The sequence below is a fragment of the Panthera leo genome, chromosome C1 (genome assembly GCF_018350215.1).
Source record: "Panthera leo isolate Ple1 chromosome C1, P.leo_Ple1_pat1.1, whole genome shotgun sequence".
In the NCBI taxonomy this organism is placed as follows: domain Eukaryota; kingdom Metazoa; phylum Chordata; class Mammalia; order Carnivora; family Felidae; genus Panthera; species Panthera leo.
In genome coordinates this window covers 41809784-41825958 of record NC_056686.1, presented here as the reverse complement: position 1 = coordinate 41825958, position 16175 = coordinate 41809784, and the positions used below count along the sequence as shown (strand labels likewise).

At 40.9% G+C, this 16175-nt stretch overlaps 1 protein-coding gene across 2 annotated transcripts in view; it reads right to left on the bottom strand.

Annotated features, from left to right (window-relative positions):
* Window positions 1-257: 257 nt before the first annotated feature.
* ZFYVE9 (zinc finger FYVE-type containing 9) overlaps window positions 258-16175 on the bottom strand; it is a 213482-nt gene continuing 197564 nt past the window's right edge. For both annotated transcript variants that reach the window (XM_042951599.1, XM_042951600.1), the window contains exons 14-19: window positions 14398-14548; window positions 11846-11926; window positions 9263-9425; window positions 6107-6212; window positions 3241-3417; window positions 258-1619 (exon numbers count right to left, since the gene is read on the bottom strand). In XM_042951599.1, coding sequence (XP_042807533.1) covers window positions 1458-1619; window positions 3241-3417; window positions 6107-6212; window positions 9263-9425; window positions 11846-11926; window positions 14398-14548 — 840 coding nt within the window. In that variant the 3' untranslated portion in view covers window positions 258-1457. The remainder of the gene's footprint in view (window positions 1620-3240; window positions 3418-6106; window positions 6213-9262; window positions 9426-11845; window positions 11927-14397; window positions 14549-16175) is intronic.

The window sequence follows — 16175 nt, the reverse complement described above, 5'->3', positions numbered from 1 at the left end:
AAAAGGACACAGCAACTCTAAGGATTCTGGCCAAGAATGCATAAACTGATTCTAATTATGAGAAAGCACCAAACATAAACAAGGCATTCTCTATTAAAAAATGGGGGGAGGGGGCACCTGGGTGGCTCAGTCGGTTCAGCATCCGACTTCAGCTCAGGTCTTGATCTAGCGGTTCATGAGTTCGAGCCCTGCATCAGGCTGTGTGCTGACAGCTTGGAGCCTGGAGGCTGCTTCAGATTCTGTGTCTCCCTCTCTTTCTGGCCTTTCCCCTCTCAAGCTCTGTCTCTCCCTCTTTTTCAAAAATAAATAAACATTAAAAAAACTTGTAAATGGGGTGGGGGATCCTATACTCACCAAAAATATCAATGTCACAAAGGTGAGTCAGAAAAGCTACTTGCCAAGTCTGATCCTAGGCTGGAAGCTTTACTGCAAGAGAAAAGGCTATAAAGGGCATGACTGGAGAGATGCTAGGTTCAAGTGTCCTATTAATGTTAAATTGGCTGAAATTGCAGTTATGCAGGAAGATGTCCTTATTTTTAGGAAATGAACATTATTTAGGGGTAAAGGACTATGATATATGCAACTTACTCTCAGATATCTTAAAGCAAATGTGACAAAATGTTAATATGTGAACAATAGGTGAATCTAGGTAAAGTGTACATAGGTTTTCTTATACTTGCAACTTTCCTGGAAGTTTAAATTATTTCTCAATAATTTTTTTTAAAAAAACCCTCTAGTGTTTAACTAAAAATGTCTTGAATATATTCTATTTTCACAGAAAGACTCAATTCAGTACCTGCCATTCACTCGGGCAGATCTTGAGTAATCCTGAACTTGGCTCTGCTATCCAAGCGACCTCATTTACACTGAGTCGCTTTTCCTTGGATAGAAGAGATAATCCGCTGGGTCTCTGATTCACTTCAGTGAATAATCTGGTAAAAAACAAATAGAAATCTAAGTGTAAATTCTACTTGAAGTCACTGTGATGTAAGCGGGACAAAACCAGTGGAATTCTCCTTTTTATATCAATTCTGTACAAAAAGTGCAAGACCAATGCTTCATTTTTTATTTCCCCTCTGCCCTCCCAGCCCCATCCTTGGTGATGGTTATACCCATTTGCGCATTTCTGAGCACAAGACCGTAAGTAAATCTTAAAACAGGAGCAGAATTTTTGTCTAAACAGTAACGGAAGGGGATTAGCGGCAAGGATAGCATAACTTGTGCAGTAACAGAAGCTGCCCAGATCTTCTTGGTGGACAATGCATAGAAGACTCAGAATTATGGAACATCTGTCCCCCCGACCACCCTTTCCCACCCTGGCCCCAACCCCCACTCCCACCCCACCCCCCATTTAATAGTGTTAACAAAAGCTTAATCTTCCAGTTCTAAAGTGCAAATGATTTGGGTATGACTGCTGTTGTAACAGGTCTCAACAGACAAACAATGAAGTCCTCTGTCTATGCGATGTTTTCCAGAATATAAAAGATGAGTTCCATGACGATGGGGCCCTCACTGAGCTGGCAGGCCCCTCCATGGATCACCGGCACCAAAGCGCTGTCCAGATCATTCATGTACTGTGAGGGAAGGGGCTGGCCATTGCTCCCTGCTTGATAGCCAACCTAGAGCGCAGAAAGAAGGGGATGACAGGTTACTGGACAGAGAAGGCCTCTTGAGAGGGCTCGAGGGCCAAGGAGGCTGAGCTGGAAAAGATGTCCTTTTTGGCCATGGACTAGACATACAGCAGTTAACACAAGGTTCTCCTTCTCTTCCCTAAATTGTTATTTATTATACTGTCGTTTATTCATCCTGACCTTGACCTTGCTGCTTGGTAGCTGTGAGACTTGGGCAAGACACCTAACCTGTTAAGGCCTTAGTTTTCCAGGAAAGGGTAGAGGGTGGGGGGCAGCATAGAGAGGTATGGAATATCAGAAATACCTAAACCTTTGGTTGTGGAAATTAAAATTAAAAATATATAAGGTACAACTAACTCCCCAACAACAGGAACTGAACATTTGTTCTCTCGTCCATCTGTTCACCCGCAGACCATTTTCTGAGCACCTACATACACAGCAATTCAAAGATAAATGTAACAGGACCCCCGCCCTCAAAAGGCAGAAAAAAATGCCTGTTCTTTAATTGTTGCATGTAAGGTAATTCTCTAACAAGGTTATCAGTATCATTTGAGAAAAGACCATGATACCTCATTTGTATTACCCTGATAGGCGTATTAGTACCACACTAGGCAAGACCTTGAGTAGAAAATACGTATGTTGATTGAGGACTAGTCAGGAAGTGGAACCAGACACAACTTTTCACATTTTCCCTGATAGGGACACAACACTGCCTTAAAGCATGAGCAGTGGGACATGTCACAACAATCCAAAATGGAGATTAGAGTTCAAGGCCACAGGAGAGAGACACTGGAACAAGGGACCGGGCAGGGGGGGTGTAGGGCAGGTGTGGACTGTTATACAGACAGCATACAGAAACATGAAGTAAGACAGGAAGGAAAGCCTGGCCACAGGAGACCCGAGCTGACAGGAAAACTACTGGGGAAACACATCAAGTCCTCACCCACTAACTGGCACAGAAATGTTAACAGAAAAACCTTAAGGAGTGAGAGGTGCAGAGGCCTAGCAGCAGAAGCCTGCTGCAGCTGGATTACGAACAACAGGATAGGAGCGTGTGGGTGGCTCAGTTGGTTAAGCGTCTGACTTCAGCTCAGGTCATGATCTGAAAGTTGCACGAGTTCAAGCCCTGCGTCAGGCTCTGTGCTGGCAGTGCGGAGCCTGCTTGGGATTCTCTGCCCCTCTCCACTTGCGCATGTGTGTGCACTCTCCCTCTCTCTCTCAAACTTACAAAACAAAACAAAACAGGATATGGGACAGCTTGGAACTTGCTGTCTAAAGGTTGCAGAGCAATTCCTGAAGAGTGGAACTGGCGAGTCTCAAAGAGGAGCACTGGTGCCATTCATACAGGGGTGGCAAGTCCTCACACACACTTCCCCTCCTTATCCCACACTCACAAGTAAGTCCTTGGGAGACATTCAGGTGAGGAAGCCAAGATTCAAATGGTTCAGAGAGAGTCTCACTAAGCAGCACATCTAGGTACATGACTAACGGGCAAGGTAGGAAGGCCCAGAGAATTAAGGTCTCTGGGTTGATGCAGGAAAAGTCACATGTCAGAAAATACAGACACTGCTCAAGCCCACCTTCCAAGGCTACCTAAGACTCTTCTTACCTGATCTGAGTCAAGTGTCACACGTAGGCCTAGTTTAGTCATTCCATCTTCCTTCAGAAGCTTCAAGTGCGGACAGAGAGCAAGGCAAAAAGCCTTGGCAACGTGCTCAGTCAATCGGCTATGATCTGCAGGATCACTCAGGCAACTGTGCTGGTCATCGTTTTCTAGGAAAAACACCTGTTCCCCCAAACAAAAGAGACTTTAGCCTTGCGCCCAGGAGATGTGCATGAGCTCACTGTGTATGAGTACCCCGACCCCCTGCTGTGCAGGAAGACCTATCTATCTCCCTGGTTTCAGCCATGGTCATAATCATATGTTCTACTCAAAACCAGAAAAGGCTTACATTTAGCACTGTGCACTTCTAAATGGCAATCCTTATACATGCACAGTCTCCTTAGGAAATGATCTTGGAATCTAAGAGGACAGCTCTTACAGATTATGTGACCCAACCCCTTCATGTTACAGATCACTCAGAGAAGTGACTTGCTCAAGTGCACAAAAGTCCTGAGAGAAAGAGGCAAGGCCAAGCCAAGAATCTGAGTCTGCTGCCTCTCATTACAGAGTTCTGCCACATGGCCATGCCACTGCTGAGGCGGAAACTGAGTTAGTGTCCTTGCACCAAGCTGAGCAGAGGTGCAGAGGTGCCAGTGCAGAATCAGAAGCACAGCAAGATTGGAACTAAGAGACCCAAGTCCTAGTCACATAGAGGAGGGTTGTGAGCAAGTCCTTTGACTTCTTAATGTCCAATTATGCCTTTGTAAAATAGAAGGCACCTGTCTTGGGGCACCTGGGTGGCTCAGCCAATTGAGCATCTGACTCTGGCTCAGGTCATGATCTCATGGTTCATGAGTTCGAGCCCTGCACTGGGCTCTCTGTGGTCAGCAAAAAAACCCACTTCAGATCCTCTGTCTCCCTCTCTCTGCCCTTTACCCGCTCATTCAATCTCTCTCTCTCAAAAATAAACATTAAAATTTTTTTTAAAAAATGAAAGCCCCATCTTCTCTGGTTATCGTAAATTATATAAAAGCATAATAGAGAAGATACAGATATGCAAAAACACCATGCTTATACATACTGCCCCCTAGCTTACTGCTCAGTAAGTGGCTTATACAAAGAATACTACAAAGGGGACATGCCTGAAGCTCACGCACTAGTGAGAGTAGCACCGTGAAATGACAAGCAGAGCTCTGCACTGGGCATCAGAAGACCTCTGGTCCCTGCTCTGCCAGGTCTCTTGGAGCCTGTTTTCTCACATTATGCAAATGAGATGGGTCACACTGCTGGCTTACTGGGTTACAGGCAAGCAAAAGGGAGGGAAAATAGGTCAAATAGTGATAAGGAGCTCCACGTGGTCCAGACTGCACTACTTGAAATGTGTCAAAGGGATAATCATTACAAAATAAGCTCCTAAGACCACTGAACTGCATATGAAAACACTGAGCCTGGTGGTATGAAGGATAAGTTACTTGGAACAACAGGTCGAGAAACAGAGAACAGTTTCTAGTCTCCTGCTCTCATAAACCAGCTATGTGAATGAACTTTGGTAAGGCATTGAACTTCTCTTGGCTTGAGTTACCTTGTGTGTAAAATGGAAAAGCTAGAAGTCAGAATTTTTTTTAAAAATTAAGACTTTTGGGCGCCTGGGTGGCTCAGTTGATTAAGTGTCTGACTTCAGCTCAGGTCATGATCTCACGATTTGTGAGTGTGAGCCCCATATCAGGCACTCTGCTGTCAGCACAGAGTGCAATTTGGATCCTCTGTCCCCTTCTCTCTCTGCCTCTCCCCCACTTGTGCTCTCTATCTCAAAAATAAACATTTTTAAAAAATTAAGACTTTTAAAGCTGCAAGGAATTCTAGAGTTCTTAGAATTTAATGTGTTATTTTTATAGAGTACAACTGAGATTCAAAAGAAATTCAGAGATCTATGACCTCCCTGTTTATTCTCAGAGAATAAACTTCCCGATTTGTCTGATATTACACACATACAGGGTCCCTGCCCGGCTCCTCTCATTCCCAGGTTAGCCTCTCATACAGATTTCAAGTAAGGCAACACATAGTGCAAAAGAGCTTAGGAGCTGGCTGGATCTGGGTTTGAAACAGGACTTTGCCATTACTTATTTGTTTTGTTATCTTGGACAAGTTGCTGAGTATCTGAGCTTTAGTTTTCTTATTGGTGACATAAGCCTATTTTTAAAGAGCATGTTATCTAAGATACTTTTAACTGTGAGTACCGCATAACTAGCCCAATATTCTAAAGAATAAAGCAAAGATGGTATATGCCATTCAGAGATGCATCCTTCTTGAATTCTAATGCAAACAAATCTCTAAAAGCTCATTCATAAGAAAAAAGAGACAACAGATTGCTACAGGCTGTACTTGGTGGCATTTCTTCCTGGTGAGCAGAGACAGACCAGAGGGAATTGGAGTATAGAAGGTAAACAGAGAGCTTTTCTTTCCTTATCCTCCAGAATCAGCCCACAATGTATGTCTGAGCCTAACAAAAAGTTGTGCTCAAAGAGAATCAAGAATGCCAAGTTTCATGGCACCTGGGTGGCTCAGTCGGTTAAACGTCTGACTCTTGATTTCAGTTCAGGTCATGATCTCACAGCTGTGACCCACTTCAGGCTCTGCACTGAGTGTGGAGCTTGTTTGGGATTCTCTCTCTCTCTCTCTCTCTCTCTCTCTCTCTCCCTCTCTCTCTCTCTCTCTCTCTCTCTCCCTACCTCCCTCTGCCCTACCCCTGCTGGTGTGCGTGTACACATTCTCTCTCTTTCTCTCTCTCTCTCTCAAAAATAAATAAGTTTTTCAGGCAAGCCTTAAAAAAAAAAAAAAAAAAAAAAAAGAATGCCAAGTTTCATTTCCTTACCTCTGTCCATCTGATGACTTTTCCATTTGCTTTATACTCCGATCCATGGAATATCTTCACACTTGTTATAGACTCCATGGACTTCCCATCTATAGGACTTATAACACTACAATAGAGGCAAAGGAAAGAGATGGAAGCAGCTCCTGTAGTTAGAAGAATCACTTCTCTTATCAAGTCTTGCTACTAATTACACTGGGTGCTTTGCTGAACATATCTGAGCAACACATCACAGCAAGAAAGACACTGCACAAAGATGTACATGAATAGAGCTCTCGTGGGAAGGTCCTGTGCAATGAAATAATTCGAAGAACACATATAAAAAAGGAGCCATGATTCCAGGAGCTGGTTCTTTCAATGTAAAAAAATCGTTTACTCAAACCTGCCCTCTTCTCCCAGCATTCCTTCCTGCAGTGAGTGCACGGCCACCCAGTCTTGCTCTCCCCTCTGCTCTGTCACACACGCGGCTCCAGACAACAATCACACTCACACATGTTTGCAGATCTGCCTCACAGATGGACTTCAGATGAGGGAACATGATACACTCACCTCTGTGTGCTGTATTTCCAGTTCTGACATACTGCTTGGAACATGGGAGTTTAATAAATGTCTACTGATTGAAAGAATTACTTGACCAGTATGTTAATTATGACAGTGCTGTTGTGAGCTCATGAACAAGTATTTATACTATTATCACAACAAATTCCCTTTAGTGCTAAATTATCACTCCTAGATTCCTAAACAGAAAGGTCATTTTTTATAGTCATTTCCTCTCCAAAATATAGCAAGTATAAACAGGTGGAGATTGACACTCATTCTGATGAGGATTCAAAATAATTGTCACAAAGACTCCAAACTCTTCCTAACAAGATTCAAATCTGTGTGTTTTCTAATCTCCATGTAAAAAGATCAAGTTGAACTTAAACTTCAATATCAGGGATTTACTTCATTCACTTGAATTAAAATTATTTAAACAACACTGAATTTAATTTCTAACTCATGACATGATGTCAAAAAGGGCCACTCTTAGTTGATTAGTACTCTTTTAGAGAGGATACCCTGACACTGAGGGACAAGCTGGAAAATACTCAATTTATACACTACAAACTAAACCCCTGAATTTGACAGTCCTCCCTAACTAGTTCTGGTCCTGTTTTCTAAGATGCTGCCACTGGCACTTGTAGGAAGGGACAAACTACTTGTTATCAGTTACTGATACCTATGGCATCAGATTTTCAGGTAATCAATTTTTTCGTCCTGATAACCATGTTCATTTCCAACTAAACACAAATTGATTTCGAAATTAAGATTTCCAATGAAGTATGGGAAGATAGAGGACTATTTGTAAAATAGGCAAATAAACTCACCGATTTTTGTTTAATAACAAAAGCTTTAAAAGATTCTTTAAAAATCGGGTGTGCCATGTTGTCTATGCCCTCAATCTGCCTTTGCTCCTGCTATTCCCTCAGACTGGAATGCCCACTCTGCCACAGCTATGTGGCAAATACCTACTCATCTCACCAGATTCAGATCAATCAGCGGCCATTTCTCTATGCAGGTCTTCTTGAATACCCTACCACCTCTACCAAGCTTCCTCTTTTCTTTCTTATCTTCACTGTGTTCCTACAGAGTTTTCTATGAGCATCTTCCATACTTTGATGCACTTATTTGTAACTATCTTCAAAATAAGACTGAACCACTTATCAGCAGGGAGTGTGTGGAATTCATTTTTGTATTTCTAGAGATCTACACATAGAATTATTACCTGAAGGAAGGAATGAAAAAGGGATGGATGAATGGATAAAAGAAAGCTTAATACAATGATGTATAATATAGTCATTTTTTTTTAAGCACCTACTAGATGCCTCACAGTGTTTTAGGTTCTGGTGATATAGCTATAAATAAACCAGATAAAAATCCCTGCCGTTATGAAGTTTATAGTCCAGGAGCAATATAATAAGTAAAAGTATATTTTATGTTAGAGAATTATAAGTTCTCTTGAGAAATATAATGCAAGGAAGGGGGATAGGAAGTACCGGGGGTGGGAGAGAAGAAATATGTATGGGAGGGTTATAATTTAGATAGGTTGGCCAAGGGAAGGCCTTACTGAGAAAACACATTTTAGAAAAAACTTGAAGGTAGCGAGGGGGTGACTCATTTGGCTATCTTGTATCCAAGGCCAGAGTACAAGGTGAAAGAATAGTAAGAGCAAACGCCAGAGGGCAGAAGTAGAGTTGACATGTTCAGGCAAGAAGGCAGGTGTTGCTTCCGTGAAGTAAAAGGGTGGACAGATTGTGTGAGGCCTTAGACACTTTGGCTTTTATGCAGAATGATACCGGAAGCTAATGGTGGGTTCTGAGCAGAGAAGTGACATTACTCTGGCTGCTGTACTGGAAACAGATTAGGTTAGGGGGCAGGAGGAGGTCAAGAGTAGAAACAAGCAAGCCACTTCAGAGGCTCCTACAACAATCCAGACCAAATGATGGTGGCCTGAACCAGGATGGTGGCAGTAGAGGTAGTGAGAAGTAGTATGATTCTGGACACATGCTGAAGCAAAATATAACAGTATATATCAAATATATACTATAAAATATAACAATGCCAGGATTTACTGCTGAGTTAGGTACAGGGTGTGAGAGAAAAAGAAGTGTCAAAAGTGACTCCAAAGTGTTGGCTTGAGCCCTCAGAGTAGAGCGGGCCTGTAATGGGAAAGAGCGCAGGACTGGAAGCCCCAGGAGGTGGTTTTAGGTCCCAGCCCCACCACTTCCTTGCTTTGTGGAGTCATTTAGCCTTTTGGTGCTTGTTTACTCATCTATAATATGGGGAAAACAAGGCTAGTTATTATAGCAAATGAAACAATGTTGGCAAAAGGGCTTTCTTTATAAAACCAGAAAGGGCTTCGGTATTACTATTATCTCAATAACTTTAGAGGCCTGTTTTGTTTCATCAATTCCTTCCCTCCTCCCCTCTTCAAAAACAGGCAGAGAAACTCCTTCAGAAACTAAGCCAAGAAACTAGAAATTTAAAATTTTATCTTATATATACACAACAGTCCTTTCTCTTTGGGCGTTCAGTAAAGTTATAAATACCAGTGTAGACAAAGCCCAGAGCCCAGACCATAACTAAATGCTCCAAGGGGGAAAGGGAAGAAACATTTACCCTTTGTTGACGTTCTTGTCATCATCCACCCACTGGATGTAGATGTGCTCCTGGGGGTCCTCGGCATCTGCCTTGCCACAGGTGATGGTGAAGTCCTTCATCTCTCGCAGTGCCTGCCTCAAAGCATCCATGTTCTCTGCTGTGATCTGGACCATAACGCCATCTGAGAATCAGCACCAAGATAATACAGATGGAAACAACGCAAAGCCAGGGAGAGGGGCAGATGAATCACAGTGCCTGGCAGCTAGCAAATCCCTCTAGGATTATCTGTAAAACTTTGCTCTGCTCTCTAAAGCTGACAGAAAGAAAGAGGTTTTGTTCTTTGAGCTGAACTTCTTACTTTTCAAAGTGCTATGAGAAGCAAATGCCAAGATCGCTTCTGCCTAAAACACTTGCCTGCCGATTTCACTTCGGACACAGCTGAGTTCTCCTGAGACTGCTCAAGGGGAGATTTACACATGGTCACATCCCTCTTTTGGACTGACAGAACATTTTGTTCCTGTTCTCACTCTTGCATTTATCATGCTCTAACCATATTTCTGTGTTTGCACCTCTGTCTCTCTCACCTCACTATGATTTCCTGGCATACAGTAAATGCCCAGGAAATGTTTGTTAAATAAATCACTGAATAAACAACAGTGGTGCGAGAAGCGATAAATCCATGTACTGGCTAGCAACAGGGCAAACCTACCACATGTGCTTCACATGGGCCACCATGTAGCCAACACATGGTAACTATTTGGGGGCTGCTACCTACCCAAGTCAAAAGCAGACACCGAAATTCAGTGTGAAAGTTGTCACATGTGGAGCAACTGCCCTGCTTCACTGACACAAAATTTTGTCAACTAAGATAATTTCTAAAAAGCTTCATAAAAATTTCCTAGCAGCTAATTGCTCAACTGACAGAGTAAAATACAAGAACTAAAAATTTCCTAATCCAAAGATATAGACGTAACTTTTAAACACATCGCATTTGTAAGGATCTGTGTCCATTCAAATGATCATTTCCACAACATTTAAAAGGTGTTTTTTAATCATCTTGTCAAGACACATTTTGAATGTAGTCAATACTTGATCACATAGGTATTAATTAGTCACTTAAGACCAAATGATTATTTAACTCCTAGATTTCTTAACTTTTTAACAGCATGCTTCTACTTGCTGGTCAAAGTTGTGAAATTTAGTTGTAAAATAGTAATGTACTTTGCTCTCCACTTGCTTTTTCATTAAGCTTACCAGTAAAGGAAGTCAAAGCCAGTATCTATTAACATATGTAAGATGGTCTATGTATTTCAGTTAACACACTGGACTCCACCCCCAGGAAGGACTGCTCTTAGGGGCTGGAGTTAGGCTACTTCGGGAATGAAAACATGTCATATGTGGCAGACTGTCCTTTCCAAAAGTGACCACGATATCTCCGACCTCACGTGTTTTCTCACAATGCTTCCCAATTCCCCATTAAGAAATGGAGTCTAATTCTTCTCCCCTTGAATCTGGGAAGGTTTATGACTATTTCCAACACTAGAGTATGGCAGAAGTGATACGGTGTGATTTCCAAGACTGGGTCATAAGAAGCAACATGGCTTCTGCCCTTTGCTAGACGTGTGGCTGGAGTTAGAAGTCCAGCTACCCCCAAGGCTGCCATGGCATGCTAAAAGTCAAAGTGTGAGTACTCCAGTCACCATTCCTAGTCTTTAAATCATCCCACGGCCCTAGACATGGGAATAAGTAAACCTTCAGACAGTTCTAGCTCCCAGCCATCAAGTCATCCCAACCAAGGCCCTGGACATGTAGTCAAGCCGTCCCTGCATTACCCTGTCAAGATTTCTGACCCAGAGCAATCGGTGAGCATGGTAAAATAACTGTTTCAAGCCATTAAGATCTGGGTTAATTTGTTATGCAACAAGAGTAACCAGATCAAAATATAGGAAGAATCAACTGATAAAGAAAATACACAGTATGCTCATCAGCCTTTCATCAACTCTCATTTAATAAGCTTTTTTCAGGATATGTGTCATGTCTAATCTAATTATAGGAAACCAGCAGCAAGCACATACCATTCTGCACCCCAAATAATGAATGCACATTCCTGTGAGTTAAGCCAGACTGAACTTCATCTACATGTTTACAGATATGAGCCCAGTGATATATTTGAACTCAGACTATGTCCCCTTGGGTACCCTCTCCCAGAGCTCTGAAAGGCCATCTCTTAATTTTTCTGTCACTGTCCCATGAGATCTGTACCACTTACTTCCTTCTTTAGAGACCTAAGTACCTATATGACAGTATTAATTAGCTGAAGAGTAAGATGCTATTGGATACATAATAGGAGTAAGAAGTCTACCGTAAAAGTGTGATGGTTTCACTTAACATCCCTTGTTTTTTATTTTTTTTTAAACTTTTATTATTATTGTTATTTTTTATGTAAGCTCTATGCCCAACATGGGGCTTGAACTTACGACTGGAGATCAAGAGTCGCATCCTCTACCAACTGAGCCAGCCAGGTACCCCAACATCCCTTGCTTTTTAAGTTGTATAATTAGGCCTGAACTAAACACAGGCAATAAATAACTTATTCTTTACCTTCCACAATACTGGACTTGGCAAGATATCCGGAAGAAGATTTCAGAGCACCACTGAACACAAAGAAACTGGCACCAGTCACTAAAATAGTAATATAAATAGTTTAGTAAAGATAGGCCCTGAGATCAAAAGACTCAGAACAATACTGAAATATTTGGTAGTTGGTAACCCCAACCATCATCATACAGAAAACAAAAAACAACGACTCTATACACCACAATATACAAGTAACCAATAATTCTGATGCTTTGGGAATGAAGTTTTAAGATACACTCCCCATTTCGTTTTCCTCTCCCTCCAATCAAGAATTAAAGAATCTTACAAGCAAAGGAATCTTAGTGGTCCAGTCTAGGGCTCGGCAAACTACAGCCTGTTTGGCCTGCAGCCTGTTTTTGAAAATAAAATTTTATTGGAACACAGCCATTTCTACTCACTTACATATTGTCTATGGCAGTTTTTGAAGTGTATCAGAGTTGAGTAATTGGGGACAAAGACCACAGGCTTGCAATACCTAATATATCACCTAGCCATTCACAGAAAAGTGATGGCTGATCTAATACCTTTATTTTTCAGATAAAATATATTTTGAAGATAGAGATATGGTTGGCAACCATTTTATTTATGAGTGGATTTCTTTTTAAAAAATATAATAAATAAATACCTATTGAAAAGACCAACACATTACCATTACCTCTTCATGAAAAAAAGAATATTTAATTACATTTAGCTTTAAGAAAATTTCACTATGCTCCTCCATATCATTTTTTAAGATTTTTAAAAAATTATTTACGTATTTATTTACTTGGAGAGAGTATGCATATACAAGCAGGGGAGAGGGAAGGAGGGAGGGAAGGAGAGACAGAACCCTAAGCAGGCAGAGCTCAATGTGGGGCCTGATTCCATGATACTGGGATCATGACCTGAGTTGAAATCAAGAGTTGGACGCTTAACTGTGCCACCCAGATACCCCAAGATTTTATTTTTTTTTATAGTAATCTCCACACCCAACGTGGGGCTCGAACTTAGAACCCCAAGATCAAGAGCTGCATAGCTCCACCAACTGAGCCAGCCAGGAGCCTCTATGTTCCTCCACATCTTAAATTGGACTAAGCTAATCCACCTTTCTGCCCCTTGGCCCTGCAATATCTCTAACAGGTAAACATCCAGGCTTTGTCAAAGATTTCTAGCGACAAGGAGCCCACAATGGCACTAGGCAGCCCCTTCTACTTCTGGATAACTCTTGGCCTTACAGAATGTGCTCTCAAACTGAGTCCAGACCTAGATCCTTTTAACTCTGACCCAGTAGTGCTGGTTCTGGCCTTTTGTAGCTATAGAGAATAAGCTGGATGTTATTTCCACACACTGGAAAACCTTAAAAATAGAGACAGCTATTTTTCACCCTCTGCCAATCTATACTTTTCCAGATTACATATTCATACTATATTCAAAAGGTCTTCTTTTGACCTAGTTTCCAGATTTTTCACAGGTCTTGAACCATCCTTAGAAGAACCTGCAGTTTTATCAATGGATATCATCAATTACATTAATGATATCCAGAACTTATTTCAAATATTCCAGGTGTGATCTAACAGAGAGCATTGTGGATTTATCACCTACCTTATTTTGGATATATGTTGAATATACATGTGACAAAGACCTTTTATGCTTTTACTAAACAATTGATTTATAAAATATATTGGACAGTGACCTATGTCACTGTCAACTAGAGAAGTGTTTCATAAGGCATACTAAAGAAAGTTAGTTATGGAAGATATTCTGAGGGAAAAACCAGATTCATGGTCAACTAAATTTGCAAAGGGCCAGGCACTATCTTCCTTTCGGAAAAACGCAATTCATATCACCTTGTTAAAGGCTCTGAAAAGTCCTATAGTGAAGAAATCTGTTTAAACTTGTAACCCAGGAATATCAGTTAAATGTACTAATAAGCAAGACTTTCATTTATGTGAGTACTTTTTAACACCCTAGAACCTGATAAGACATCTTAAGAAATGCCACCTTAAACAGTGCTTCTTATATTTCAATGTGCATTTAACACAGGGACCTTATTAAAATGCAAATTGTAATTTAGCAGATCTTGGGTACAGATCCTTCATTTCTAACAATCTCCTAAGTGATGAGCCCACATTACGAGTGCCACTGAACCAAGAAGCCTTCTTTCAGAGTTCAGTCAACCTATTAATTAACATTCTTTAGATATGGTCATCCAACAAGTTTCAAACCTACCTAAGTATATTCTCACTAAGGGGCCTACTCTTCCTACTTTCAAATACCAGTTCTGGCCATGACAATATCCCGATACAGAATTTTCAACATGTTCTCCTCAATAATAGAGATTCCATGTGCAACTTTGAGTCTGGCTATTTGGGGAGTCAACATAATCTTGGAAAATAAGGATGGAGAGGTTAAATTCATCAAAGTGAATTTAAAAATTCACCTCGCTAGAAAGTTAGAGTTATGGGGCTGAGATATCCAACTTCCCATGTCCAGTACAACTTTATATTCTTACCATGTCAATCACCTCAAATACTCACCCTTTCTGGGCTGATTGTGAATACTGATAGCCTGGGTCTGATAGTTTCCATCATCATTCTGTACACACACCAGATGAGAGTCTGCCTTCTCATTGAAGCAGGCACCTCCTGCCAGGACATGTTCATTGGACTTGTTCATGGCTTTCATCATCTGTAATCAAATGCAAGAAGATTAACTTTCTTATTCTGCCAAAAATGGGCACTTTTGGGGGTCTCACACAGCACAACTCTTTTACCTTCTCAAAGGCAAAAAAAACAGTATTATTATCTATTAAAGTGGCAAAGAGGCTACTAAATAATGAAAACAAAGTGAACATCAGTCACCATTAATAAAAAAAAATCAGGGTGCCTGAGTGGCTCGGCTGAGCGTCTGACTTCGCTCAGGTCATGATCTCGCGGCCAGTGAGTTCGAGCCCCGTGTCCGGTTCTGTGCTGACAGCTCAGAGCCTGGAGCCTGTTTCAGATTCTGTGTCTCCCTCTCTCTCTGACCCTCCCCCGTTCATACTCTGTCTCTCTCTCTGTCTCAAAAATAAATAAACGTTAAAAAAAAATTTTTTTAATAAAAAATAAAAAATAAAAAAAATCAACATATAGGGGCACTTGGGTGGCTCAGTCAGTTAAGCATCCGATTTTGGCTTAGGTCATGATCTCATGGTTCATGGATTTGAGCCCCACATCAGGCTCTGTGCTGATAGCTCAGGGACAGGAGCCTGCTTTGGATTCTGTGTCTCCCTCTCTCTCTCCCCCTCCCCACTCCTCGTGCTCTGTCTCTCTCAAAAATAAACATTGAAAAAAAAAAAGAAATCAACATATACAAAAATTCTCTTTACACTTTATAGGTGATTTATATTATAACCTAAATAAGCACAAGACATATTTGCATTCATTTTTTTTTTTTTGGTCCTTTTGTTGCTGTACTGAACTCAAGTAACATTAGTTTAGTTAATTACAGTAATTCCTCCTACCCACTAGATTCTCTGAGGACATATTCACTGAAATTCTAAGTCAAAAGAATGTCCCATATGTAAGTGCATCTGCCTTATTTTTTCATATTTGCACAAAGGAGTGAGGGTTTTCCTCTAGAAATATACTCCATTGTTTCTTAGTTTTACTAACTTGTTTGAAATCTTCTAAGAAATCACTAATATGTTGCTTTGTTCTTTTTTTTTTTCAAGTTTTTGTTTAAATTCCAGTTTGTTAATATATAGTGTAATATTAGTTTCGGGAGAATTTAGTGATTTATCACTACAGATAACATCCAGTGCTCATCACAACTGCCATCCTTAATGCCCATCACCCATCTAGTCCATCCTCTTCCCACCTCCCTCCATCAATCCTCAGTTTGTTCTCTATTGTTAAGAGTCTGTTTTATGGTTTGCCTCTTTCTTTTCCCCCCTCTGTTCATCTGTTTTGTTTTTTAAATTTCACATATATGTGAAATCATATGGTATTTGTCTTTCTCTGACTTATTTTGCTTAGTATAATATTTTCCAGCTCCATCCCACATTATTGCAAATGGCACATTTCATTCTTTTCTTGATGGCTGAATAATATTCCATCACACACACACACACACACACACACACACACACACACACACACTCTCACACCTTCTTTATCCATTCATCAGTTGATGGATGTTTGGGCTCTTTCCATAATGTGGCTATGTGTCCCTTCAAATCAGTATTTTTGTATCCTCTGGGTAAATACCTAGTAGTGTAATTGCTGGGTCATAGGGTAGTTCTATTTTTAATTTTTTTGAGAAACTTCCATACTGT